The sequence below is a fragment of the Lacerta agilis genome, chromosome 14 (genome assembly GCF_009819535.1).
Source record: "Lacerta agilis isolate rLacAgi1 chromosome 14, rLacAgi1.pri, whole genome shotgun sequence".
Taxonomy (NCBI): Eukaryota; Metazoa; Chordata; class Lepidosauria; order Squamata; family Lacertidae; genus Lacerta; species Lacerta agilis.
The window spans coordinates 7854815-7881608 of NC_046325.1; the positions used below are offsets into that span (position 1 = coordinate 7854815).

General features: G+C 41.4%; 2 protein-coding genes across 2 annotated transcripts; both read left to right on the forward strand.

Moving 5' to 3' along the window:
* The first annotated feature begins 3609 nt into the window (after positions 1 to 3609).
* On the forward strand, positions 3610 to 14676 carry LOC117058972 (vomeronasal type-2 receptor 26-like). The gene is made up of 5 exons (XM_033170401.1): positions 3610 to 3689; positions 5672 to 5963; positions 9363 to 9578; positions 13271 to 13397; positions 13775 to 14676. Exons 1-5 carry the CDS (start codon positions 3610 to 3612, stop codon positions 14674 to 14676), a joined length of 1617 nt encoding a protein of 538 aa, XP_033026292.1.
* Positions 14677 to 16680: 2004 nt separating this feature from the next.
* On the forward strand, positions 16681 to 25172 carry LOC117058973 (vomeronasal type-2 receptor 26-like). Its single transcript, XM_033170402.1, has 5 exons — positions 16681 to 16898; positions 18229 to 18520; positions 21451 to 21678; positions 23646 to 23772; positions 24271 to 25172. The coding sequence occupies exons 1-5, from the start codon at positions 16681 to 16683 to the stop codon at positions 25170 to 25172; spliced, it is 1767 nt and encodes a 588-aa protein (XP_033026293.1).
* Positions 25173 to 26794: the final 1622 nt, after the last annotated feature.

Sequence of the window (26794 nt, forward strand, 5' to 3'; positions counted from 1 at the left end):
TTAGACTTCAATTTGTAAATGCTTGCAAGTTTCACGGGGGTCAAGTACCATCTGTAATGCATCTTAAAAAATTTTTCTTTAATATTGTATGAAGCCGTAAATCTAATATCCTTTCCCCACAATTTCTCCCATTGCTCCAAATTTATTGCATATCCAAGATCTTTGGACCATCTTAGCATTGCCTCTTTAACCTCTTCTCCCATTAAATCCCACTCCAATAACAAATTATATGCGCCCGAAAGTACTTTTTTGTTGTTTTGGATCACCACCCTTTCAAATTTGGAAGTTTCCTTTGAAAAACCTTTCTTTATGTCTACAGTAAACATACTATTCAATTGTATATACTGCCATCTATCAATTCCATGCTCTCTTAATTCCTCATATGATTTTAATTTGTATTTACCTTCCTGATTTTCTATTAACTGTCTATATGTCGGCCAGATTTTATTTATATTTAATCTTTTCCTAGCAATGGCTTCTATCGGTGATATCCACCATGGTGTTTGCATTTCCGCATATCTTTCATATTTTTTCCATACCTTATACAATGCTCCTCTCAGAATATGATTAGTAAATTCCTTATTTATCTTGGCTTTATCATAGTTAAGATACGCATGCCAGCCAAAGCTGCAATTGAATCCTTCCAAATCCAATATTCTGTTCCTTTCCAATCTAATCCATTCACCGACCCATATTAGACATTCTGCTTCATAGTATAATTGTAGATTCGGGAGCGCCATACCTCCTTTTTCTTTCCGTTCTGTTAACAGCTTGTATTTTACCCGGGGTTTCTTCCCCTGCCAAACAAATTTTGTGATGTCCCTCCTCCATTCGTCAAAGCAATTTTCCTTAATAATAATTGGGATAGTTTGGAATAGATAAAGCATTTTCGGCAGTACATTCATTTTTACAATTGATACTCTCCCCTTGCAACCATTTTAATTATAACATAATAAAATTTATTAAAATACCTGAAACGGGCAATAAATAAAATACATCTTAAATCAATTTAATAATGGCTGGTTTTTGTACAGTGATTTTTTTTTTCTCCTTTTAGTTTCACTCTTGAACACAATGTATAATTGTGAGAGTAATACCATACATGTCTTCTGTAATCCTCATTCACTTCAGTGGAGTTTACTCCCAGGCAATTGGATATAGGTTTGCAGCCCTAGTCAATGGAATATATGTTCTATTGGTCATACTCAGAGTAGGTTCAAAATCAGGGGGGGGGGGGCTTATGGCATTTAGATCTACAATTTCATATGAGCAAGATTATAAAACAGGATCATCATGGTCAGATAATCATGCATACTATGTTACTTGCAACACGAATGCTTCTTGTTGGCCACTGGAAGCAGCTAAAGCTTCTGTCAACAGAGGAATAATCAGGAATTATCTCACAATGAGAGGAACATTGAACCTGCCTTAGTAAGTCAGAGCATTAGTATATTCTACAATGACCAAGAGTAAATCTCCAGGAATTGAGATAGGAGAAATTCCCAGCCATGGAAGAATGAATCTTGAACAGAAGAAGAGTTTGGATTTGATATCCCGCTTTTCACTACCCGAAGGAGTCTCAAAGCGGCTCACATTCTCCTTTCCCTTCCTCCCCCACAACAAACACTCTGTGAGGTGAGTGGGGCTGAGAGACTTCAGAGAAGTGTGACTAGCCCAAGGTCACCCAGCAGCTGCATGTGGAGGAGTGTAGACATGAACCCGGTTCCCCAGATTACGAGTCTGCCGTTCTTAACCACTACACCAAACTGGCTCTACACCAAACAGTCCTTTTGCTCTGCCACTGAACTGTGATGTGGTTTCCCCACCCAAATGTGAATACAGTGGTACCTCTGGTTACGTATTTAATCTGTTCCGGAGGTCCGTTCTTAACCTGAAACTGTTCTTAACCTGAAGCACCCCTTTAGCTAATGGGGCCTCCCGCTGCGCCGCCAGAGCACAATTTCTGTTCTTATTCTGAAGCAAAGTTCTTAACCTGAAGCATTATTTCTGGGTTAGCGGAGTCTGTAACCTGAAGCGTATGTAACCTGAGGTACCACTGTATTTGCACTTCACCTTTTCTTCCTCCCACCTGTGGGTATTTGCATTTCATTTGTTTTTGTGTGCCATCTGTATGTGCTTCTACCACTGATCTATACAGTCTTTTCTTTTCAATGCACTCCTATGATTCTTCAAGAAAGCACATGCCCGACATCATGGTGTCACTGTGTGCCCTCATGTAGAAGTGCCTAATAACACACACAAACTTAGCATGAAATGGCAGACCTGGCTGGAGAACAAGCAGTAAACATAACACCGGGCTTCATCTAAAACGGAGATATATTAATGAGACAGAAACCAGAGCTTAGAATTATTGAGTATGAAATTTATTACAGATGAGATGAATCCCCCACCATCCCCTGAAAGAACCAGCAGCTCAATGGGAAGCCTACTCTGGAAGAGATAAAGGGAGGGGGCAGAGGAAGAAGATGCACCGTGTGTATATGTGTATTAGAGAGGTGGTGAGGGGAGAATCAGTTACATCACAATGGAGAATCTGTGACCCTTGAATTGTGGGACACCAATTCCATAATCCCTGGCCTTGGCTGGGGCTGACTGGAGTTGAAGTCCTGCAACATATGGTGGGCCATGCACACATGAGGGTCTATGGTCATATCCACACCATACATTTAAAGTACTCTTATACCACTTTAACCGCCATGGCTTCCCGCTAAATAATCCCGGGAACTGTAGTTTGTTAAAAGGTGCTAAGAGAATTTGGAGGCACGGATTCCCTTCACAAAGCTACAATATAAGGATATGTTTTGGGAGGCTTTCCCCCCTTTTTTCACAGAGTTATTGTGGGTTTTTAAATAAACAAACAAACAAACAAACAAATAAACAAATAAATACAGATTTTTGTTTTCAAATATTTGGTTGTAATTCCTATTGTAGGATGGCTATAGAAATCTAATAACCCACTTCCCTCTTGTTGTCTCACTAAAGAGTGTACATATATGGACTTGGGCTCATATCCAAGGAGGGGAAAAAACATGTTGACTACCCAAAGTGACCCCCTGGCCCAGACTCTGTACAAGTAATTATTTCCTCCTGCTGTTATGTAGTTTACTCTAATTGGCACACCTGCCTGAAGCTGTTCCCAATGGCACTAAAAATGAAGGTATCTGAAAGGAGATGTAGAAGGCAAACAAAATAGAGATGAATGGCAAGAGGCACACAGGTAGTGTTCTGTCAGTTAGATCTATGATATAAGATCCTTCCCATTTAATGGGCTAGACTCCAGAGTCTGCTTGGGCAGTCTGTGCTGGCCTTCCAAAGTATGAAGGGCTTCCCTTGATGATGCTAAATATAAGGCGATGTGTTTCTCTTTTTTGACAGCGAGGCATCATCCTATGTAGCCTCTTCATGACAGGCTGGATGCTAGAGCAAGGCAATGCAGAGAGCAATTTTGCTGCAATGTTGGTGAATCTGAAGGTGTTGTTGTTGTTGCTGCTTGTAGCATGCAAAGTATATACTAATCAGTGCTTGATGAAGGAACCTTGCCCCGTTCCACATGAGTGGTATAAGCCATCTGACCTCCTCATTAGTGAGATGACTTCTCAGATCTCATACAATTTCCGTGAACTATTCTTCAAGGAGCCTCCTTCTCGGGATATATTTGATGTACCAAAGTAAGGATTTGCTTTTTGTGAGCTTGGGCAGGGGTGCTAAAAGAATAGATGGAGTATAGGGGGGAACAAAATTGCAAGTTGCTAGCGAAAAATAGAAAACTGAGGTTAAAAAGAGGAATAAGAGATGTAATTGGCCAACCTACAAAGAAAAAGATGATAGGCTAAAATTAATTTTTTAAAAAGAAATCTGAAATTACCTGACAGACTGGATGTGGTACAGTATTTCCAATTGAATGAGACCTTCCAATAATAATAATAATTTAAAAATCAGTTTTTCCACAGAACCTTCGAGACTTGAAAAAGAATTAAATATAAACCACTCTCTAAAATGTATAGGCTACTCCTTGACTGGGAGGTCAAGGAGGAAGAAGTCAAATCTGTAATGGTGCAGTGAGCCAGGGACTTTGGCTACAACATCCAAATGGAATCATGGGAGAAGATATTAAATTCATGGCATGCTATGATTTAAAAGAGAACTGCATGAAAATGATCTACAGGTGGTATTTAAAACCTGTCAAACTAGCCAATATATTCAGATCTAGGCCAAACACCTGTTGGAAATGCAGGGAGGCAGAAGGCACATTGCTCCACATGTGGTGGAACTGTAAAAAGATCAGAGAATTTTGGGAGGTGATCTATAATGAACTTTTTTAAAAAAATGTTTAAATACTCTTTCCCCAAGAAGCCCAAAGCCTTCCTGCTAGGAATAATGATTAATGAAATCTCAAAGAAATTCAGGAGAATTTTCATGTATGCTACAGTAGCAGCCAGAATTTTATTTGCAAAAAGGTTGTAAAGGAGAAGCTATGCCATCCAAATTAGACTGGCAAAACTTGAATTTATTATTACGGTCACAGACCAGTTCCAGCCCACATACAGTATCAAGGAAATCATAAAACAAGATAGGGATACATTTGAATTTGCAATTAGGTATAACAGGGACAATACAGATATAGCAACAATTAAAAAAATATATAAATTAAAACTTAGTCACTAAAATATGACATAAAATTATCATTTAAGGCCTTAATAATTATGATAGCACTGTTTGTTCCCTAAGTTTTATGTCAATCACACAGAATTTGGCTACTCTTAATGTGACCTCAGGATGCTTGTCCTCTACCATGGATGTGAGGGCGATCTGGCTGCAACATCTGTCACCCCATTGATTTCCAGGGTTGATTCGACTGGCAAAACAAATTGCGAGAATATGCAGAAATAGCCAGATTATCAGCAAGGTTCTGTGACGTTACCGACAAAAAAATCAACAGAGAGTGGGATGTATACAGAGTTTATTTAAAAGAACATTGCAAAAATATAAATCCATTGACAGGTCTGGATTGACTTTTAATGTAATTGAAACAACCAAGAGGAGACAAAGTTTAGTGTGCAGATAAAGAGTGTAATCTAGGAAGCACAATGGGGGGACCAGAGGTCATGTTGAAACCAACTACAAACTGTTACATACAGCAAGCACCAACTATGAAATGAATGTTTGTTTATTTTTGTTTTTGTTTTTATTTTTATTTTCTGTTGATTACTTATGTTACATAGTTTTTAAAACCAATAAAGTGTGTGTGTATGTGTGTAAAAAATAGAAAACTGCACACAATAGATAGATAGAGATAGAGATAGAGATAGATGAGATAGATTAGATAGATTAGATAGATAGATGATAGATAGATAGATAGATAGATAGATAGATAGATAGATAGATAGATAGATATAGATAGATAGATATAATTCTGTATTGTAAGGTTTTGACATCATGGTGCGTGCTGCATCGGAATAGTGGAAAGATACTCATCCTGCTGCTGCTATAAAACTAACACTAATACTAATGATAAATGGGAAAGAAAATATTGGTATCATAATTATTGTTACATTTTAGGCAAAGTAAGCCAGGGTAGAGGATTATTGCTCTGTATCGGTTCGTTGCACTGGGGAACTCCCTTCCAAAGAGTACTTAACTTTCTTTACAGTGTTGTGACAAAGTTCTACCAGCATATCTTGTCCTTGGTGTTTGCCATCAACGAGATCAATAAGAATCCAATGATCTTGCCCAATGTCACACTTGGGTTCCACATCTTTGACAGCTACTATGATGCGAGGCTGACATATCATGCCACTCTTGGCCTGCTCTTCAAATCACAGACGTTTGTCCCCAACTACAAATGTGACAGCCGGAAAAAGATCATAGCCATCATTGGAGGACTTGGCTCTGATGTCTCTTTCCGTATGGCAGACATACTGAGTCTCTACAAGATTCCGCAGGTAGGCTTTATGCGTGGATGGTTGGGGGATGGGAGAGAGAAGATTAATCTTACCTGTTACCTGTTATATTGTTTTCTTTTTTTTAAAAGAACCAGAACCAGAATAGCATCAAATAATTCAGCTGAAAGAGGAAGCACAGGATCATGCATTATGCTTTTATGAGACATGTGACAATTCTCCTGAAATTGTATCATACTTTGTCATTTTTTTGCAAACTAAGCCAGGAGAGTCCCTAGGTGTAATTCTTGAAACACCTGTGTGCTCGATCTGCAAATGTTCCTTATATTCCTAGGCATGTGCACTGAGATACCACAACTAAAATATGTGTACCTTCTCCCGATGAAAGAGCAGTGGCAGATGAAATTAATGGACTATGCAGAATTGGACAAGATGAGGGGGAGAATTCGAAACTGGTGGGATCAGAAGTTCTTAGAAGATTGGAGAAAATATGTGGACTATTTGAAAATCAACTGTAAACAACTGACAACGCTAGTAGGATTGCAAGAAGTTTTGTAAGGAGGACTACCAGTATATGAAATATTGCAGGGAAAATTTATGAAAAGGATTATTAGTTATGGACTATTTAAAGTAATAGAGAAAAAAATGAAATGCAGGAGTAAGTGATGAAGATTGAAAATCATTAGACGGAGTTGATGGAAGTCCTAGGCTTATAGCCAAAATATGTATAAGATAAGAAGAGATGTTATGTGGTATATGGAAAATATATGCAAAAATTAATAAAAATATATTTAAAAAATATGTGTACCTTCTCTTTTAGCTCACTTATGGCTCAGTTATCCCAGAGGAGAGAGAAAAAACGAGGATAGCTTCCTTTTACAGCATGGTCCCAAATGAAGCTCATCAGTACATGGGGATTATTAGCTTGCTGAAACATTTTGGATGGATGTGGGTTGGGCTGTTTGCTGTGGATGATGATAATGGAGAACATTTTATGCAGGCCCTGGAATGGTTGCTTTCTCAGAATGGGATGTGTTCAGCCTTCACTCAAAAAATCCCCAACCAAAACAATATGAATACTATTTATGAGGTCAATGATATAGCCTCAGATATTTATCTAGCTTTCACAGAGAGCAAAGCCAATACATTTGTCATTTATGGTGGATCCATGACTATTCTGTGGCTGAATACATATGTATTCCTAGGATTTCCTGGATATAAGGAAGATAGATCGTTTGGAAAGGTGTGGATTGTGACTGCCCAGTTTGATTTTACATTGACAGGTTTTGAGAGGGGCACAGATTTTCAGCTATTTGAAGGTGCCCTTTCTTTCAAGATTCACTCAAATGAGATTCAAGGATCCCAGCAATTCCTTCATACCATAAAACCTGGCTGGGCACAAGGAGATGGTTTTTTCAAAGTATTCTGGGAGCAAGCATTTGACTGTTTATTTCCAGATCCTGAAGAACCACTGGAGGCTGATGGGAAATGTACTGGGAAGGAAAAGCTGGAGCTCCTTCCTAGGTTTGCTTTTGAAATGAGCATGAGTGGTCACAGCTACAGTATCTATAATGCTGTCTATGTCATAGCACATGCTCTGGAGGACATGTACTCAGCTACATCCAAGGACATAGCAATGGCCGGAGGCAAGAGCCTTGAACATCAAGTTCTCCAGCCATGGAAGGTAATGAAATAATCTTATTTATGTGAAGAGATTTGTACAAGGCTAGAGAGGTGACAACGTCACTCTGCATTGATATGATGGTGTTGTACATCTTACTCACATGCCATAATATCATGGAGTTGGGAGAGACATTGGAGCTCATCTAATGCATCACTCAATGGAGAATCTACAGTTCAGAATAGGAACAGGAATAATTTATTATTGGCCAAGTACATTTTCCAACATACTTGGAATTTGTTTTGGCTACATTGCAATACAGACACTGTTCCTCTTACAATACAAAGAAGCAAAGAAACCCCACCCATAATTTACCTCCCCTTCAGCTATACAACTACGAATTTAACAATTTAATGGCACAAGGGAAAAAATATTCTTGTGCCTGGCTGATTTTGTATATGAAGTCCTGTAGCGACATCCAGATGGAAGTAAATCAAGCAGATGATGACCGTGATGTAAAGGATCTGCTACAATTCTCTCTGCTCTCTTCCTAACTCGGGTAGCATAAATTGTCTCTATTGTAGGCAAGCTAACATCAATTACCCTTTCTGCAATTCTTACAGCTTGTTGGAGCCTTTTCTTGTCTCTCTTGGAGGCTGTACCGTACCAAGCTGTTATAGAACTACAAAGAACAGTTTCAATGATGCCTCTGTAGAATTGGATCAACACTTCCTGGGGCAATTTAAATTTCCTTAGTTGACGCAGGAAATACAGCCTCTGGTGGACCTTTTTAATAATACTATTGATGTTGCTTGACCAATTTAAGTTATAAGAAATTATAGAGCCCAGGAACTTAAAGGACTCTACTATTGCAACCATGTTACCAAGAATGGAAAGTGCTGGCAGAATGGAAGAGTGCCTTCTGAAATCAATTACTATTTCTACTGTCTTTTGGGCATTTAGTACCAAATTATTTTCGGTGCACCACGAAACAATATGGTCTACTTCTCACCTATACACAGATTCATCGTCCTCCTGGATAAGCCCAATAACTGTTGTCTCATCAGCAAATTCCAAGAATGTATCATCTAAGAAAGTAGTCTAAGCATCCTATTCTTAGAGTGTCAAAGCAGACATGCAATATGGGAAGACCCAAAACAAGATGATTATTAGTCTGACAAGGGAAGCTTCTCTGTGCCACACAGCAAATGGGTGCCCCCCTCACCTGGCTGGTAGTGAGTAAGACAAAAGCCAGAGAAGTGTGTGACAGAGCTGGACCAGAAGCAGGCAGAAACCAGCGAGTGAGAGCCATGTTTGATTTTTGCTAGAAGCCAAGGCTGTGACAATGGAAGTAGCAAGACCTTCTGGGGTGCTAATGCTGTGAGCCCATCCATTTTAGGCTCAGATTTTCAATATGTGTGAATAAACAATACATCATAAAGGCTTCAGAGTGTCAACTGTCCCTCCATCCCACCTGAATCCTCACACTGCTCAGAGTTTGGTGTGGCATGAAGCAATACATACAAATATACATGTTGGTTGTTGCTGGCAACCATCTGTATTGGGAGATAATGGAGGAGTGTGCCTTTGGGGTTGAAGCCAAACTGTTGACAGGTTGCAGCGTCTGCTGTGGCTGTAGAGACTGATAAGGGAGAGACATGATTTGTTGCAGCTGGGGCAAGTGAAGGTGTTGGGTTGTGCACATAAACATGTATATATCAGCATGTAGACTTCAACTTAGCAAATATTTATCATTGATTTTAGCCAAAAGTCTGCAAAGTGTTTATTCTTTGTTTGTCTTTTCCCTCTTGTCCAACCAGCTCCACACATTTCTGCAAGCTACTTTGTTCAACAACTCAGCTGGAGAAACATTGTCCTTCCACAATAACAGGGAAATGGAGGGAGGATTTGATATAACGAATGTGATCACATTTCCTAACAGGTCCTTCCAGAGAGTGAAAGTTGGAACTGTTCTTGAGGGGAAAGAATTACTCATTAACGAGGAGATAATAACATGGCCTAGGAGCTTCAATCAGGTCTGGATTCTAGGGTATTTTAATGGGTGGGTGTTAGCCATAAAGGCAGTGCAGGGTACCTGATATTCAACTGAGACAGCCTCCCCACTACCAGACCAGTGTTGCTGGACTGCAGCTCCCCTGACCACTGGGCTGTGGTACCTGGGGCTGATGGGAGTTGGATCCCCCATGCCTGTTTTAGGTTTCAGCAGAGAAGATATTGATCATCAGGATATTCCTGTTGGAGGCTCCTCAGATTTTGAATTTGTTAGCATTTGGGTCCATGCCCCATATCGCTACTCCATAGAGCATCTGGGAAACCACTTTGCTGGCAAAGATTTTCAACACAGGTTCTAGTAACTGGCCACCCACTGTAAAGTAGAATTTCATTAATGCCCCACAAGTTTTCTGCACTTCGAATTTCGTAGCATCAATGTGCCCCTTCCATGATAGCGTCTCAGTGAAGAGAACTCTCAGATATCTGAAGGAGCATGTTTGCTCCAGATTCTGCTGATCCATTTTCCATTTGAATCTGGGACTACGCTTCCCAAAGACCATAATTTTGGTCTTGGAGTAATTCACGACGAGGTCTTCCCGCTTGCAATACATGCTAAAGGCTGTAAGCAGATTGTTAAGACCTAATCAGGAGAGTGACAGGAGCGCCACATCATTGGCATACAGCAGACAAGATATTTTCCTATTACTGATTGATGGGGCAGGGGATTGCGCCAGTGCAAGGTGTGACATCATAACATTTATATAAAAGTTGAAAAGTGTGGGAGCCAATATGCAGACTTGTTTCACGCCTTTTGATGTCTTGAATGCTTCCTACAGACCTCCCTTTAAACCCACCCTGACTCGTGTTTCGGTGCCGCGATACAATTCACAAATTAATAATAATAGTCGTAATTCTATATTGGCATTTGAGAGTTTCTCCCACAGTCTATTACTGTTGATTGAGTCAAAGGCAGCAGATAGGTCAATGAAGGCAGCAAACTGATTACATTTGTTTTGATTGGTATATTTGTTGATAATATGAGACAGTGTAAAACACTGGTCAGTGGTACTATATCCAGCTCTGAACCCTGCTTGTTCCTCATATAAAATGTTATTTTCACTTAGCCAGACTGTTAATTTGGTGAGCAGATGACGAGCATAGAGTTTGGAGGGGATATCCAGCAGGCTAATGGGGTGGTAGTTTTGGGGGAGGGTTTTATCTCTTTTTTTGTAGATTGGCACAATGATGTTCAATTTCCAACCAGCTGGCATTTGAGCTGTATTATTTATGTAGGTGTAGAGCTTGGCTAAGATAGGTTGCCACCAGTCCATATGTGTCTTAAATAGCTCTGGCGGCAACATGTCTTCACCTGGAGCTTTATTTAGTTTTGAACTCTCTATCAGAGGTCCGTATAGTTAAAGCTATGGTTTCCCCAGTAGTAATGTATGGAAGTGAGAGCTGGACCATAAAGAAGACTGATCGCCGAAGAATTGATGCTTTTGAATTACGGTGCTGGAGGAGACTCTTGAGAGTCCCATGGACTGCAAAAAGATCAAACCTATCCATCCTTAAAGAAATCAGCCCTGAGTGTTCACTAGAAGGACAGATCCTGAAGTTGAGGCTCCAGTACTTTGGCCACCTCATGAGAAGAGAAGACTCCCTGGAAAAGACCCTGGTGTTGGGAAAGATGGAGGGCACAAGAAGAAGGGGACGACAGAGGATGAGATTTTATCTCTGCAGAGGTCACTGCTTGCTGCTCTGGGAAATTTGACTGATCAATGATGACCTCAGCACTGGGTGATTGCCCTGTCTGTTCTCCAAAAAGCTTTTTTAAGATGCTGTCTAGGTTTGTCATCACTTTCCCCCCAAGTTTAGGGCCTCATCAAACCTAAATCCGGCCTGAACAGGATTGAAGAACAGGAGTGAGAGAGGACATTGGGTTGAGTGCTGCTTTAGTTTCTGTCTTCAACCAAACAGTAAACTGCAAAAAAAAGCTCTGATGTGTTGAGGATTTTTTTTTTTGTAGATTGTAGCATTCACATGCAACATGCACAATGTTCCAAATTCTTCCATGCCAGTTCATCATGTGCTTATTGTTAGGGTAAATGTGACTACATATTTAAAGGTGTCTCTCATATCTAGTTTAGGAGGGAAGGTAAAGAAGGAGGCAGGGCTGGAGGCAGAAAGAGAAAGAAGCAAAAGAGGTGGGGGAGACCTGTTGTACATCAGAGATTGGTGCTGGATTATATTAAGGCTGGTCTTCCATCCACTCTAGACCCGTTCCAGTTTGCATACAGAAGTAATAGATCTACTGATGATGCTATCTCTATTGCTGTTCATACTGTACTGAGTCATCTAGAACAACAGGGAACCTACGCAAGGCTGTTGTTCGTGGATTATAGTTCTGCTTTTAATACAATTTTACCAGACAGGTTATTTTTTAAAATGACCAATCTGGGTATACATCAGAAGATCTGTTTGTGGGTAAGGAATTTCCTGACTGATAGGCCACAGACAGTGAGAATGGGATCTTACTATTCTTCTACCCTAGTATTAAGCACAGGAGCTCCTCAGGGATGTGTGTTAAGCCCTTTTCTTTATTCCCTGTACACATGTGATTACACCCCACTGTATAATTCCAACACAATCATCAAATTTGCGGATGATACAACAGTGGTGGGGCTCATTAGTGAGAATGATGAGTCTGCTTATAGGAAAGAAGTACAGGGGTTAATTCAATGGTGTAAAGAAAATAATCTTATGCTTAACACCAAAAAAACCAAAGAACTTATAATTGACTTTAGGAGAAAGAAAAGTGTATTTTTACCATTGCACATAAATGGCGAGGAGGTGGAGAGGGTTGGCAGTTTTAAATACCTGGGCATTTACATCTCCGAGGACCTCTCATGGACTGTAAATATTAATATGGCTGTGAGGAAGGTGCAGGGGAGGTTGTATTTCCTGAGAATGCTCAGGGGATTGAATCTATCTCAGCACCTACTCCTGTCCTATTATCACAGTACCATTGAGAGTGTCTTAACCTATAGTATACTATCGTGGTATGGGAGCAGCTCTGTAACGGATAAAAAGGCTTTACAGAGAATAATTAAAATTGCCCAGAATGTTATTGGGCTCCAACTACCAACCCTGGACGAGATCTTCACGTCTCGCTGTTTGAAGAAGTCACACAACATCCTGAGAGATCCCACCCATCCTGCTCACAACCTTTTTGAACTGTTGCCTTCGGGCAGAAGATACAGGATAATGAAAACTCGAACCACACGCCTTCTGAATAGTTTCTATCCAAGAGCTTTGATTGCACTTAATAATGATCTCAGGGTCAGTAGTAAGTAATAGTAAGCAGTGAGTAGTAGGGAATGAGACAGGCTCTTAGGTTATGCTATGCTTTTAATAGGTTATGTTATACTCTGGATTATGTTATGTTTTAATAGATTATGTTTTAATAAGGATGAGAGTGTTGGAGATATGTGCAAATGTGTATGGTAAATCCGGTCTTTGGGTGTTTGATTTTCGTTGTTGTGTATACTGTGTATATACGGACAATGACAATAAATAAATAAAATAAATCATCAATAAAACTGTTTCTTATTCAGCTCCTCTGACAGCTCATCATTAGAGAACATGGCATTTACCAGGTAAATGAGCAGATAGGCATCCTACTAAGCTTTTCTTCAATCTTCATCTTTATGGGCAGGTGAAGCCTGTTTCTGTGTGTAGCGATTCTTGTCATCCTGGTTATCAGAAAAAAAGGAAAGAAGGAGAGAAATTTTGCTGTCATGATTGTGCTTTGTGTCCGGAAGGGAAGATTTCAACACAGAGAGGTAAGTAATGGGACCCTTCTGCTCCCCAGAGATTCCCAGTATTGTCAGTTGCTTCTGCTGCTGTAATTTCATTTATGGATTGCATCCCATAATGTGATTTTATGTTTTAACCACCCTGAGACTTGCGGTTATAGGGCAGTACTGTATACAAATTTAGTAAACAAACAAACAAACAAACAAACAATCCTACATGGTATCTTGACATGCTTTACGATATAGTAAAACATATCTAAAACAGTTACATATAGAAAAACAGTAAAAACATACACACACACACACACACACACACATATATATATATATGCATTTTAAAAAGAAAATTTATATATACACATATGTATTTTGGCACTGAGATGGCAATTCTTCTCATTTTTCAGATATGGATGACTGTTTCAAATGCCCCAAAAAGGAATACCCAAGCAGAGACCAAGATAAATGTATTCCCAAAACTGTAACTTTTTTGTCTCTTGAAGAACCTTTAGGGATCAGTTTAGCATCTATTGCTTTTGCTTTTCCCCTGATCACAGTTTCAGTGCTAGGGATTTTTATTAAGCTGCAAGATACACCCATAGTCAAAGCCAACAACCGGGACCTCACCTACATTCTCCTGTTCTCTCTCCTGCTCTGCTTCCTCTGTTCTTTACTCTTTCTTGGAAGACCTAATCAAGTGACCTGTTTTCTCCGTCAGCCTGCTTTTGGCATCATCTTTTCAGTGGCTGTTTCTTGTGTATTAGCCAAAACCATAACAGTGGTTGTTGCTTTCATGGCAACCAAACCAGGGTCCAGCATGAGGAAGTGGGTGGGGAAAAGACTGGCCAACTCCATTGTCCTTTCCTGCTCTCTTATTCAAGCAGGCATTTGTGTGGTGTGCTTAGCAATCTCTCCTCCATTCCCAGATCTGGACATGGATTCCTTAACTGGACAGATCATAGTGGAATGCAATGAAGGTTCTGCCATCATGTTCTATCTTGTCCTGGGTTACCTGGGACTTCTAGCCATCATCAGCTTCACTGTGGCGTTCATAGCCAGGACCTTGCCGGATGCTTTCAATGAAGCCAAGTTCATCACCTTCAGCATGTTGATTTTTTGCAGCGTTTGGTTTTCCTTTGTTCCAACCTACCTGAGCACCAAGGGGAAATACATGGTAGCTGTGGAGATTTTCTCCATCTTAGCCTCCAGTCTTGGGTTACTGGTCTGTATCTTTTCCCCCAAATGCTACATAATTGTGTTGAGGCCTGATCTAAACACCAAGGAGCAGCTAACAAGAAGAAAGAATTAGCAAATTCAAGGCCATATGCATCTTCAATTGAACAGGACTCTTGAAGGAGTGAGTTTGGGCTACAATATGTGCAGGGTGTAATGTTCTGTTGTAAATGCTGTGCAGGAAAGGGTACTACTAGTGTATTATGCTATTTCAGCTGACTCTTGTTAGGCAGAAATTATTAAAAAAGTTTTGATTACCTGAAACCTGTGACTTGATTAGGAAGCAGCTAAAACCTCTATCAACAGAGGAATAACCAGGAATTATCTCACAATGAGAGGAACTTTGAACCTGCCTTATACTAAGCCAGAGCACTGGTATATTCTACAATGACTAAGAGTAAATCTCCAGGAATTGAGACATGATTAATTCCCAGCCCTATCTGGAGCCATGGAAGAATGAATCTTGAGCAGTCTTTTTGCCAAGTAGATGCTCTGCCATTGAACTGTGGCCCTTTCTGATCATGATTTAGCATATCAGTGATGTGGACAAAAAGGGAAATAGGAACCTGCATTATGCTGAATCAGACCACTGGACTATCTAGCTCAGCACTGTTGACACTGAGCGTCAGTAACTCCTAGGTTTTCAGGATGGAATTCCGGGAATTAAGAACTATCCCTCTTTCGATTGGAACACCTCTTTCAACATTGTAGGTTAGATCGGCAAATAGTAGACCACATTCACTCTACGTATATCAAACCAAGAGTGACTGTCACTATCCCCTAGCAAGAAACAGGAAAAACAGATTTCAGCAAATCAAAATTTGTAAGAGTGACTTTCATTGACGACATGTTCTCTGATAGGGTTCATTGCCACGAAACATTTAAAGCACTGTTATGCCACTTTAAACTTCCATGGTTTCCCCCAAAGAATCTTGGGAACTGTAGTATTTAAGGAGTACTGAGAACTGTTAAGAGACCCCTATTTTCCACTCGGATCTACATTTCCTAGAGTCCCTGTGAAAGAGGGATTGTAGCTTTGCGAAGGGAATAGGGGTCTTGAAACAACACCCTTCACAAACTGTGGTTACCAGGATTCTTTGGGGGAATCCATGGCTGCATAAAGTGGTATATTACTCCAATAATAATAATAATAATAATAATAATAATAATAATAATAATAATAATTATTATTATTATTATTATTAATACCCCACCCATCTGGCTGGATTTCCCCAGCCACTCTGGGCGGCTTCCCACAAAAATCAAAATACATTAAAACATCACACATTAAAAGATTCCCTAAACAGGACTGCCTTCAGATGTCCTCTAAATGTCTGGTAGTTGTCTATCTGTTTGACATCTGAAGGGAGAGAGTTCCACAGGGCGGGCGCCACTACCGAGAAGGCCTTCTGCCTAGTTCCCTGTAGTTTTGCTTCTCGCAATGAGGGAACCGTCAGAAGGCCCTCGGCACTGGACCTCATGCATGGTGCAAATGGATCCTGAAAGTGGGAATGGGGGATAAGAAAGCCCCAACTGTTCAAAGTTCAAAGATGTCTCCCTTCTATCTGTACTCATCTCCAACTCATCTCCCACGTGGTCTCCAATTAGGGTGACAATAGACACACACACCTGATACCAATTGTGCCTTTCAGCACTAGAGCTCAGAGGAGGTAATTATATTTCTCTACAATTATCCATATCATAATAATTAGTTCAGTGCAACTTTGGTTTTGCAGAAGGCACTAGAAACAACACCAATAAGTAATTCAGAAAGTGTCTATAAAACCTTCCTTTTGTGACATTTGGAGCTGGGGTGAGGGCAAGAGCCCAGCAGGGCTCTGTCAGATTGAACTGAGACAGATTCCCGCACTCTGCACCTTCCATTATATACTTCTGGCTTCAAATCCATGTGTGCTTCCTGTAATTCAAATCTTGCTTTTCCATGCTTCTTTTTGCGTTGTATATTGGAAGTGTGAGTTGGTATCAATTGTCTGCTTCTTTTAAAAATGAGACTGGTGCCAATGGTGAGACCGTAGGTGGACACAGGAGGATCGGTTCAAAAGAAATGCTTTTCTCAAAAATGGTCACACTTCTTCTTCTGCTGCTGCTGCTGCCTCTGAAGGAGTGCAAAATAGATGCCATGAAATGTCCTGGAATGGACTCCTTCCCTGTTCCCCATGAGTGGCATCGACTTGGAACCCTCCTCATTGGTGGGATTGCCTCTCAGATACTTTATATTTCTCCCAAAGTTTCCTTCCAGGTATATCCTTCTCAGGAGCTGGGCTTTGAGTTTCCGATGTAAGGACCCCTTCTTCACATCTCCTATCATTTGAGCTGGGAAATGTAGGGTTTGTAAACATCAACATCTACATCAGTGTATCTGAAGAAGTGTGCATGCACATGAAAGCTCATACAAAGAACTAACTTAGTTGGTCTCTAATGTGCTACTGGAAAGAATTTTTTATTTTGTTTTGACTATGGCAGACCAACACGGCTACCCACCTGTATCTACATCAGCGTATTTCTTTATTGCACAGTCATTAACACTTTCCATTTTTTACATTTGCAGTTTGTCTATCTATTTATCTGCCTATCTACATATACGCTTAGAGTTCTTGGTCCAGTGTCTCTAGAGGGAAAAGTGTTGGGGTGAACCACATTGAGTGGCATCAGGGTAAAAAGTGGGGAATAATAATAATAATAATAATAATAATAATAATAATAATAATAATAATAATAGCTTCCTGGAAACTATCAAGAGAAAGTCAGCGCAGTGGGTGAAAGTGATTTAGAACTGTTCCACATTGGGGCCTGGGGAAACTAAGAATGACCCATTCACCCAGTGGCAACTCCATATGGTTTTCTTTTTAAGAAAAACACTCCCTCCCTGATGAAAAATGCTAAAATTGTTTTCCAAATTCAACCACGTTGAAGAGGTCGGTTTTCAACCTGTCAGAGAAGAAATGGTCATTAATTCATCATAAAGCATTCACTTTACATGAATAAGTTCTTAGCTTCACTTCTTGGGAACTGCTGGCATGGTTAACAGAAGAAAGTATGTTGGATAGCTACTTTTGGATAGATACACATATTATGCCATCTATTTGTGGCTATACCTGCACTACACATTTAAATTAGTATTGTACCACTTTGAACAGTCTTAGCTTCTTCTAAACCAGGGAACTGTGGGACTTGTATCTCTGCAACAAGATTAAGGTCTCCCAACAAGTCTTAGCACCCTTAACAAATTCCAGTTCCCATATGTCTCTGTGGGAAACCATTAAAGATAAAACGTGGATGTAGTCTGTCTCTCTGTCTGTCATTACATGGCATATATATTTCCAGATGGCGCCTCTTTTCAGTTGCCATTTGCTTTTTCCCCACTGCCATCTCTCTTTGCTTCATCCTTCCTTCTGTTTCCAGTCACTTTTGAAGCTCCTGACTATAGTTGTTTTTACAGCCATAATGATGGCTTTTGACAACTGTGGAAAAGCATCATTGTACTATATTTACATAGGAGTATTTCAAAATGTTGGTTGGGTTGTGCAAATCAGCATGGTCTTTGGAGCAAAACCATTGTGCACAGTGCAGAACTCATTTTTGAAAGGACATATAACTCTATTTGCAGCATGGTGACCAAGTTCTACCAGCACATCCTGGCCTTGGCATTTGCCATCAATGAAATCAACGAGAACCCTAAGATTTTGCCCAATGTCACACTTGGGTTCCACATCTATGACAGCTACTATCAGGAGAAGATATTCCACCGCACTATTCTAGACTTGCTCTTCAAATCAGACCGGTTTGTTCCCAACTATGCATGTGGCACCCAGAAGAACCTAGTAGCCGTTATTGGAGCACTTGGCTCTGATATCTCCTTCCACATGGCAGATATCTTAGTCCTCTACAAGATCCCACAGGTAACGAGGGGCTGGAGTTTGCACTTGTATTATAATTGATGCATGTTTTCTAATACTGAGGGTGATTACGTGGTTATGAAAATGGGAGAGGAAAAACTAACTAGAAAGTATTTTTTTGTATAATATCTAAAGTTCCAAATCAGAATAAGAATGGATTCTGAGTTTGGTGAACATACAAAAGGACAGAGTGAGGTGATTCTAGCAGATTCTTTTTAAACAAATCGTGTCCATTGCTCAGAGATTACATGGGGTGTTAGGGGAGGGGTAGTACCTCTGATGAGGGACATGTCATGCTTCTCTTGGGGTAGTTTGTCCACCTTTGGTCAGAGGTGGAGCTAGCTGCTCTGGCGCCCCGAGTGGCACACAGGCTGTGCACCCGGGGATGGGGCTAGCCGCCCGCGGGGGCAGGGTGAGCATCCCAAGGTGGCAGCGCCCACAGCAAGCATCCCTGGGGGGGTGTTGTCACCCCCCTCAGGGATGACACCTGGGGCAGACTGCAACCACCAAACCCCCTTCCTCCCCCAGTGTCTTTGGTCCCACCCTGCAGTCAGCTCTCACCTGTGACTCCTAGAAGGGGTCAGCATTCAACAGTGGCCATACCCCATGAATGCCTTTGACTGACTGGCTAAATCAGGTGAGGCTAGCTGATACATCTCAAACCACCAGTGACTGGAGGACTTCAACCTGCAAGAGAAGACAGGCTCTGGCAGATTGAGAGGACAAGAGCAATAATGGATCCAACAGCCAAGAAGGCGGTTTCTGCACATGCTGTAGGAGGAAGTGAGGAGCAGATAGGGCTTGTCAACCTGGGAGGGTAGCCCATCGAGGGCAAGGAAAACTCTGGTCCTAAAACTCCACTGCCTTGTGTGATATCTCTCTGAGAAGAAAAGGCTACATAAATCAAGAGTGGAGTCGCTAAGACAGTTGGATGGCATTTTGCATGCTTTCTGCAGTCAAGCTGGTGCCAAACATATTGCTCTGTGTGGTGTAGTGGTTAAGAGCGGTAGACTCGTAATCTGGGGAACCGGGTTCACATCTCCGCTCCTCCTCATGCAGCTGCTGGGTGACCTTGGGCTAGTCACACTTCTATGAAGTCTTTCAGCCCCACTCACCTCACAGTGTGTTTGTTGTGGGGGAGGAAGGGAAAGGAGAATGTTAGCCTCTTTGAAACTCCTTAGGGTAGTGATAAAGCGGGATATCAAATCCAAACTCCTCCTCCTGCTGCTCCTCCTCCTCCTCCTCCTCCTCCTCTTCTCTTTCTTTCGGACCATATCGGTGAGGCCGAGAGGGGGGTCTTGTCATCTGGGCGGCCCAGGACCCACATACACACTGCGCAGGCTTGTGCCCCAGGAAGGTCATTTTGCTGCTGCTAATGCAGTGTTTCAACAACTCCCCAGAAGAAGAGGCACCGACTCCAGGGGCCCCTGGGGTCTCAGCACCCACAAAATATTTTTTGTAGCTGTGCAGCTTCTGCCCCCCCCTTTGGGGGGGTCAGAACTCCCAAAGTGCTGACTCCCCTCCCCTCCTGCTAGTTGTACCCACAGCTAAACAGAAGGAGGTTGCTGTTGGACAGAATTCTGAGGCGCTAAATCACCAAACTTTGGTCTGACTGAGCTTTCTGTCACAGAGTTGTTGAAGTTAAAAGTAGAAACTCTCTGTAAAAAGGAACTCAAATAAAAATGCACTCAAATATTCCTAGTAACAAAGCTCTAAAATATTTGCATTTTTAAAAAATTGTTTAGCTTACATATGGAGCATTTGCCCCAGAAGAGGGTCATACAAAACAGGCCCGTTCCTTTTACCACATAGCACCCAGTGAAAACCAGCAGTACACAGGAATTATTCTTCTGCTTCAGCATTTTGGGTGGACCTGGGTTGGGCTCTTTGCTGTGGATGATGACAGTGGAGACCATTTCTTGCAGATCTTAGAGCCCCTGTTTTCTCAGAATAAAATCTGTTCAGCTTTCATTCAAAGAATCCCAAACCAGGGGAATTTCCTTTCCTTTGATGAATTTGTTGATATGGGATGGAGTATTAACATGCCTTTCATGGAGAGCAAAGCCAAAGCATTTGTCACTTATGGTGAAACTATGACCTTCATGTGGTTGACCACCATTGTAGCTTTTTTAATCCCTGATTTGGGGAAAAACACATCTGCTGGAAGAGTGTGGATTATGACAGCTCAGATAGATTTTTCGGTAACATTCATTTTAAGGAGATGGAATTTTCAAATATTCGATGGCACAATATCCTTTGCAATTCACTCGAATGAGCCTCGCGGGTTCCGCGCATATATCCAGAACAAAAAACTTCATCCTACCCAAGAAGATGGATTTTCCAAGGTTTTCTGGGAGCAGGCATTTGAATGTTCTTTTCCAAATCCCAGGTTGCCAGCAAAGTTGAACATGACATGTACCGGAGAAGAGAGACTGGAGAGCCTTCCCAGGTCTGTGTTTGAAATGAGCATGACTGGCCACAGTTACAATGTCTATAATGCTGTCTATGCCATAGCTCATGCGCTGCATGCCATGGAATCCTCTTGGATCAAATACGGAGCAGTGATGGGGTTTGCAAGGCTTGACCTTCGCAGTGTTCAACCTTGGCAGGTAATATTTCCTCAGTGAAATGGCTTCATTATAATGAAGTAATAAGCATGAAGTGAAAGAGCATGTCTCATCAATGTAGTGGTGCATTTCTTGTTGTCATTCTCATTGGCTTGTGCCCAAAGGACCTTAAAAACAATATTCTTCAATCTTGGGTCCTCCGTGTGTGTGTGTGTGTGTGTGTGAGAGAGAGAGAGAGAGAGTGTGTGTGTGTGTACACATGCACATATGAAAAATATATGAAAAATTTGAATAGCAAGGCACATATTCATAAAACCACATCAAAGAGAGAGTCTCCACTGCATTTCCCTGTTTTGCTCCCACCAGCTCCACCCATTTCTTCAAGGCATTTCATTTAACAACTCAGCTGGAGAAAATGTGTCTTTAAATGATCGTGGCGAATTAATAGCCAGCTTTGATATCGTGAACATGGACATATTCCCAAACAATTCCTTCCTTAAATTGAAAGTAGGAATGGTGAATCTGAATGCTGGTGAAGGGGAACAGTTCATCATCAATGACAAATTCATTTTGTGGCACATGAGCTTTAATCAGGTGTGGATCCTTCGATACTCTGGGCAAGAACTCCAGTATCAGTGTAGACGATTCAGGATAGGTGATTGGCGTGGGGGTGGGGGGCTAAAAGTTACCTTTACTAACTTTACCATGTACTGATCCCATGATAGAGTTGCTGGCACCTATTGCATTCTAGAACTAAAGGGAGGTGATACATTAATGCAGCAAATAAATGGAAGCAATTTGATATGCACTGTACAAGTAACAGTATGCTAAATGGGAAATATTTACCAGGCCCTTTTGAACTTGGGTAGGACTGAGCAGGAGAAAGATAAAGCCTGAGTTAGGTGGTGGGTGGGTTGTTTTTTTTTAGAGGGGGAGCATTCATAGTGGTACCTGAAATGAGTTTTCGGTACTGTAGTTTTATTATTTGTTTGCTTTTATTTTTGTTGATGGCTTTTCGCTTCCATTTTTAACCACCCTGAAGGCACTGTTGATTGGGTATGATATAAGGATGTCATTATAGTCACAGGAATAGGATGAGTCCTGAAATCACAAATATCATGTATCAAAAGCCACGGGGGAAAGATGTTCCTTCAGCCTGCAATGAAACCTCTATAATGATTGTTCCAGGGGAGGAATTTCCACAATTTAGTGGCTTCCACAGAGAATGCTGCTTCCCAAGCCAACCCCCCCCCCCACACACACACTTCTGAGTACAGTGACAATGCCAAAGAGGCCCCTTCTCCTGGTCTTAATACCTGAGAGTTCTGCAAAGAAGCAGATAGTCTTGCCTATGTTGTTTGCAGCTTTTGCCACACCTTAAATGCAGCCCAGAGATGAACTGGCAACCCATGCAGCTGTTTTAGAAATAGGGATTCTACGTGCTCTAAAGGAAACCAGGTTACCAGCCACATTCTCCTTGTCTCCCTCCTCCTCTGCTTCCTCTGTTCTTTGCTGTTTCTTGGAACACCTACGAAGGTTACCTGGCTGTTGCTTTTTGGATCAGGTGGCATATCAATCTTCAAGGGCAGCCCCATACAGAATGCATTGCAGCTATCCAATATGGAAGTCCATAGTCAATTAATTTTTCTGTAAAAAGGGGCAGTAGCTGGCCGACCAGCCATAACTGAAAATAAGCACTCACTCCTAGCCACCACGGCCACCTTGGCGTCAAATGACAAAGTTGGATCCAGGAGTAACCCCTAGTAAAGAACCTGCTCCTTCTAGGGGAGTGCAACTCCATCCACGGCAGGCCATCTTCCCTCCTCCATGACTAAAGAACTTGGAACACATAATACCTCCATCTCCCCCCCCTCTCTCCCCCTCTCTCGGATTCAGTTATATGAATGGCCAAAATGAATAAAAATGTCACATTAATTTTGGGGGAGGGAGGGATATGGCTGTAGCCATGCTATTTTGTAGGAGAACACATGAAAGGGGGGGGGATCCTGTAGCACTGTGGAGCAAAATGGCTCTGGATCAGTAAATGATTATTCTAGTATCGCCGCTGCTTCTTTCCTGAGATAGCAAAATCCAACATCCCAAAATATATATAATTTTTTTTTTAATGCCTCACCCAATAAATCCCCTCTCTACCTTTGTAGCTTGATAGTGGATCTGTGAAGGTCACACCCTACAACATGCCCAGAAGGAAAACCAGGATGTGCGTCTTTTGGGCCATGCTCCTGGGTGAGTCAGGTGAGATACGCAAGAGCATGGTGCCCCCAAAATGCACATCTTACAGGGCCATGGTCTCGTGGGAGCCAAAACAGGACATCCCTGGAGCCAATCAGAAGCTGGGATAGCTTCTGTAATTTACAAGATGTCCCACTTAAAATGGGATCGTTGAGGGGTATGTAAGGTGAGATTCCCAGCTTCCTGCTAGTACACTAGTCTACTATTTTCTTGTTTCTTTGCTTGCCAGTAAATGAAGATTCTCCCCTGCCCCTGGTGCCCTACACACAATTTTTCCAACCTTAATCTCTCTTCATTGCTATGAATAGGTGATGCCTATTTCTGTATGCAGTGATTCCTGCCCTCCTGGTTATCAGAAGAAAAAGAAAGAAGGGGAGAAGTTTTGCTGCTATGATTGTGCTCCCTGCCCAGAAGGGAAAATATCACACCAAAAAGGTAGGCGATGCACTTCATCGATTATTCTAGCCAACAATTTGCCATATTTTGTGTTTTGAGCACTTTTGCAAATACTCAGGAAGAAAAGGTGACATAAAGATTGGCCACGCTGGCCATTTTCCAAATTGCAGGATCTGATTCTGCCTATTCAAGTCAATGGTGGCGTTGTGTTTCTGTTAAGCTGAGTTGGAACCTCCTGCTCCCAAAATTACAGAAAATCATTCTTCCACTGAAGGTCTGTTGGGTTAAGAGCATGTTCAACAAGGTGTTCACTTTTCCCCTGTTCTTATCATTTTTTTTGGCAGTGTCCGGCAGAAATGTCAATAGGATGTTCTGGGCCCAGTGCACTGTTGCCGGATTGGTCCCTTGGCCAACTCCCTGCAGCAAAAGTAGGATACAAATATACTGTAATAATAAGATGACAGAATGACCAGAAAATTCCACATGACTCAATTTACGTAGAAATTGGCACAATGACGGATCCTTTCTTTTTTTCAGACATGGATGAATGCTTTAAATGCCCAGATGAGCAGTACCCAAGCCAGAGTAGAGACAGGTGCATCTACAAAGTTATGACATATCTGTCTTATGAAGACTATTTGGGGATCAGTTTTAGTTTGGTTTCTGTTTCTCTTTCGCTCATCACAGCTTTCGTGCTAGGACTTTTCATCAAGAACAGAGCTACCCCTATAGTCAAAGCCAACAACCAGGTCATCAGCTACATTCTCCTTGTCTCCCTTCTCCTCTGCTTCCTCTGTTCCTTGCTGTTTATTGGAAGACCTACGAAGGTGACCTGCATTCTCCGTCAAACTACCTTTGGCATTGTCTTCTCTGTGGCAGTTTCTTGTTTGCTGGCCAAAACCATCACGGTAGTTGTCGCCTTCATGGCCACAAAGCCAGGGTCAAGCATGAGGAAACTGGTGGGCAAAAAACTGACCAACTCCATTGTCTTTTCCTGTTCTCTTATCCAAGTAGGAATCTGTGCAGTGTGGCTGGCAACCTCTCCCCCATTCCCAGATTTGGACCTGCAATCCCAGGCTACAGAGATTATAGTTGAATGCAACGAAGGTTCCGTCCTAATGTTTTATCTTGTCCTGGGCTACATGGGCCTACTTGCAATCATCAGTTTCAATGTGGCTTTCCTGGCCAGGAAGTTGCCGGACACTTTCAATGAGGCCAAATTTATCACCTTCAGCATGTTGTTGTTTTGCAGTGTTTGGCTGTCCTTTGTCCCTACCTACCTGAGCACCAAGGGGAAATATATGGTAGCAGTAGAGATCTTCTCTATCTTAGCCTCTAGTGCTGGACTATTGGGTTGTATCTTTGGGCCTAAATGTTATATTATTCTGCTGAAGCCTAAGCTGAACATTAAGGAGCAACAGATAAAGAAAAATTATTAAATAATGTCATAATATAATATAATATAATGTTATGTTATGTTATGTTATGTTATGTTATGTTATGTTATGTTATGTTATGTTATGTTATGTTATGTTATGTTATGTTATGTTATGTTATGTTATGTTATGTTATGTTATGTTATGTTATGTTATGTTATAATTACCATTATCATTATATTTCATTATATTATAATGCTAATCTGATATTAATTTTGCATTTCTTGTGAGGTGTTTGTGGCAATGGAAGCTGTGGACCTCCCATATCAGTTCAGGATACAATACCAGCTGATTCATTTCATTTCAGTCACATACCTGAACAAATTCAAGAAATAAAAGTATCATTTAACAATGAAGGCTAAGACTGTTCATTTTTAACTATTGTAGCAGGAAAACTGGAACAGGAAAGCTGGAGCAATTCACTGTAGGCAGAAGATAGGCCAAAAAACGAAGGCTGTGTTCTGTAACTTGCTTTTCTAGTTTGTGACTGTTTGCTGCCCCCTCTGGCAATTTGTCACCAAATCAAAGGCAGTGGAAGGTTTTTGTCTGAGGTCTAGTGGGATCTCATTCAGTGTGTTTCTTCTTGCACAGTAATAGACAGCCGTGTCTTCTGCTTTCAGGTTGTTCATTTGCAGATAGAGGTTGGAGCTGTCTGCTGAGGCTGTGAATCGCCCTTGGATTGTAGGGGAATAATAATTGGTCCCAGGTGTATAGTACTCCGCAAGCCATTCCAATCCTTTTCCAGGTTTTTGCCGTACCCACTCCATAACATATGCATTAACATCAAATCCAGTAACAGCACAGGTGAGTTTATGGGATTCTCCAGGTTTCTTCAATACTGGATCCGACTGCGTCAGAACTATCTGTGTGAGGGCACCTGGAATTGGAAGCGGGAAAGAGATGAGATAGAAAAAAGCAACAGCCCACATGAAACCCACATTAAACGAAGGAAGGAATAAGATGTAGATGTAAAGTTCAACGCACACGAGGAAGAAGCAGCCAGCGCAATAAGCATTGGCAATAAAGATGGCATAGTGATGCAATGCTCTGGCTCTGAAAGGAACTTAATGTGCTGTTCCAGGAAGTCTGGGTTAGAAGTGAGGCTTTGGGGGCTTAAGTAGGATGCCCAGTGTCTTGTAGCTTTGCATAAATCAGTGAGCATAAGAAGGGAGAGTATTAATATGGAATCCAAACTCTACACATCCTGCCTTCTCATCAAGTGTGCCCTTAAAACATCTATGCCACAGATTCTATGGATGCACATTAACAAAATTATCAAACCCAAATTGCTACCTATATTAGATGATCCATGAAATCTTTGTATATGTTTTTAATAATAAAACAGTAAAGGTTAAGGTAAAGGGACCACTGTCTCTTAAGTCCAGTCGTGAATGAATCTGGGGTTGTGGCGCTCATCTTGTTTTACTGGCCGAGGGAGCTGGCGTTTGTCCGCAGACAGTTTTTCCAAGTCATGTGTCCAGCATGACTAAGCCACTTCTGGCGAACCAGAGCAGTGCATGTAAACGCCGTATACCTTCCCACCACAGCGGTACCTATTTATCTACTTGCACTTTGTCATGCGTTTGAACTGCTAGGTTGGCTGAAACAGAGACCGAGCAACGGGA

Coding starts and splice junctions, on each gene's coding strand:
- LOC117058973 (XM_033170402.1), top strand. CDS start 16,681: ATGGTCACACTTCTTCTTCTGCTGCTGCTGCTGCCTCTGAAGGAGTGC. Junction 16,899..18,228: donor CTGGGCTTTGAGTTTCCGAT/GTAAGGACCCCT, acceptor CTCTATTTGCAG/CATGGTGACCAAGTTCTACC. Junction 18,521..21,450: donor TCCTCTACAAGATCCCACAG/GTAACGAGGGGC, acceptor TGCTCCCACCAG/CTCCACCCATTTCTTCAAGG.
- LOC117058972 (XM_033170401.1), top strand. CDS start 3,610: ATGACTTCTCAGATCTCATACAATTTCCGTGAACTATTCTTCAAGGAG. Junction 5,964..9,362: donor GTCTCTACAAGATTCCGCAG/GTAGGCTTTATG, acceptor TTGTCCAACCAG/CTCCACACATTTCTGCAAGC. Junction 9,579..13,270: donor GGCCTAGGAGCTTCAATCAG/GTCTGGATTCTA, acceptor CTTTATGGGCAG/GTGAAGCCTGTTTCTGTGTG.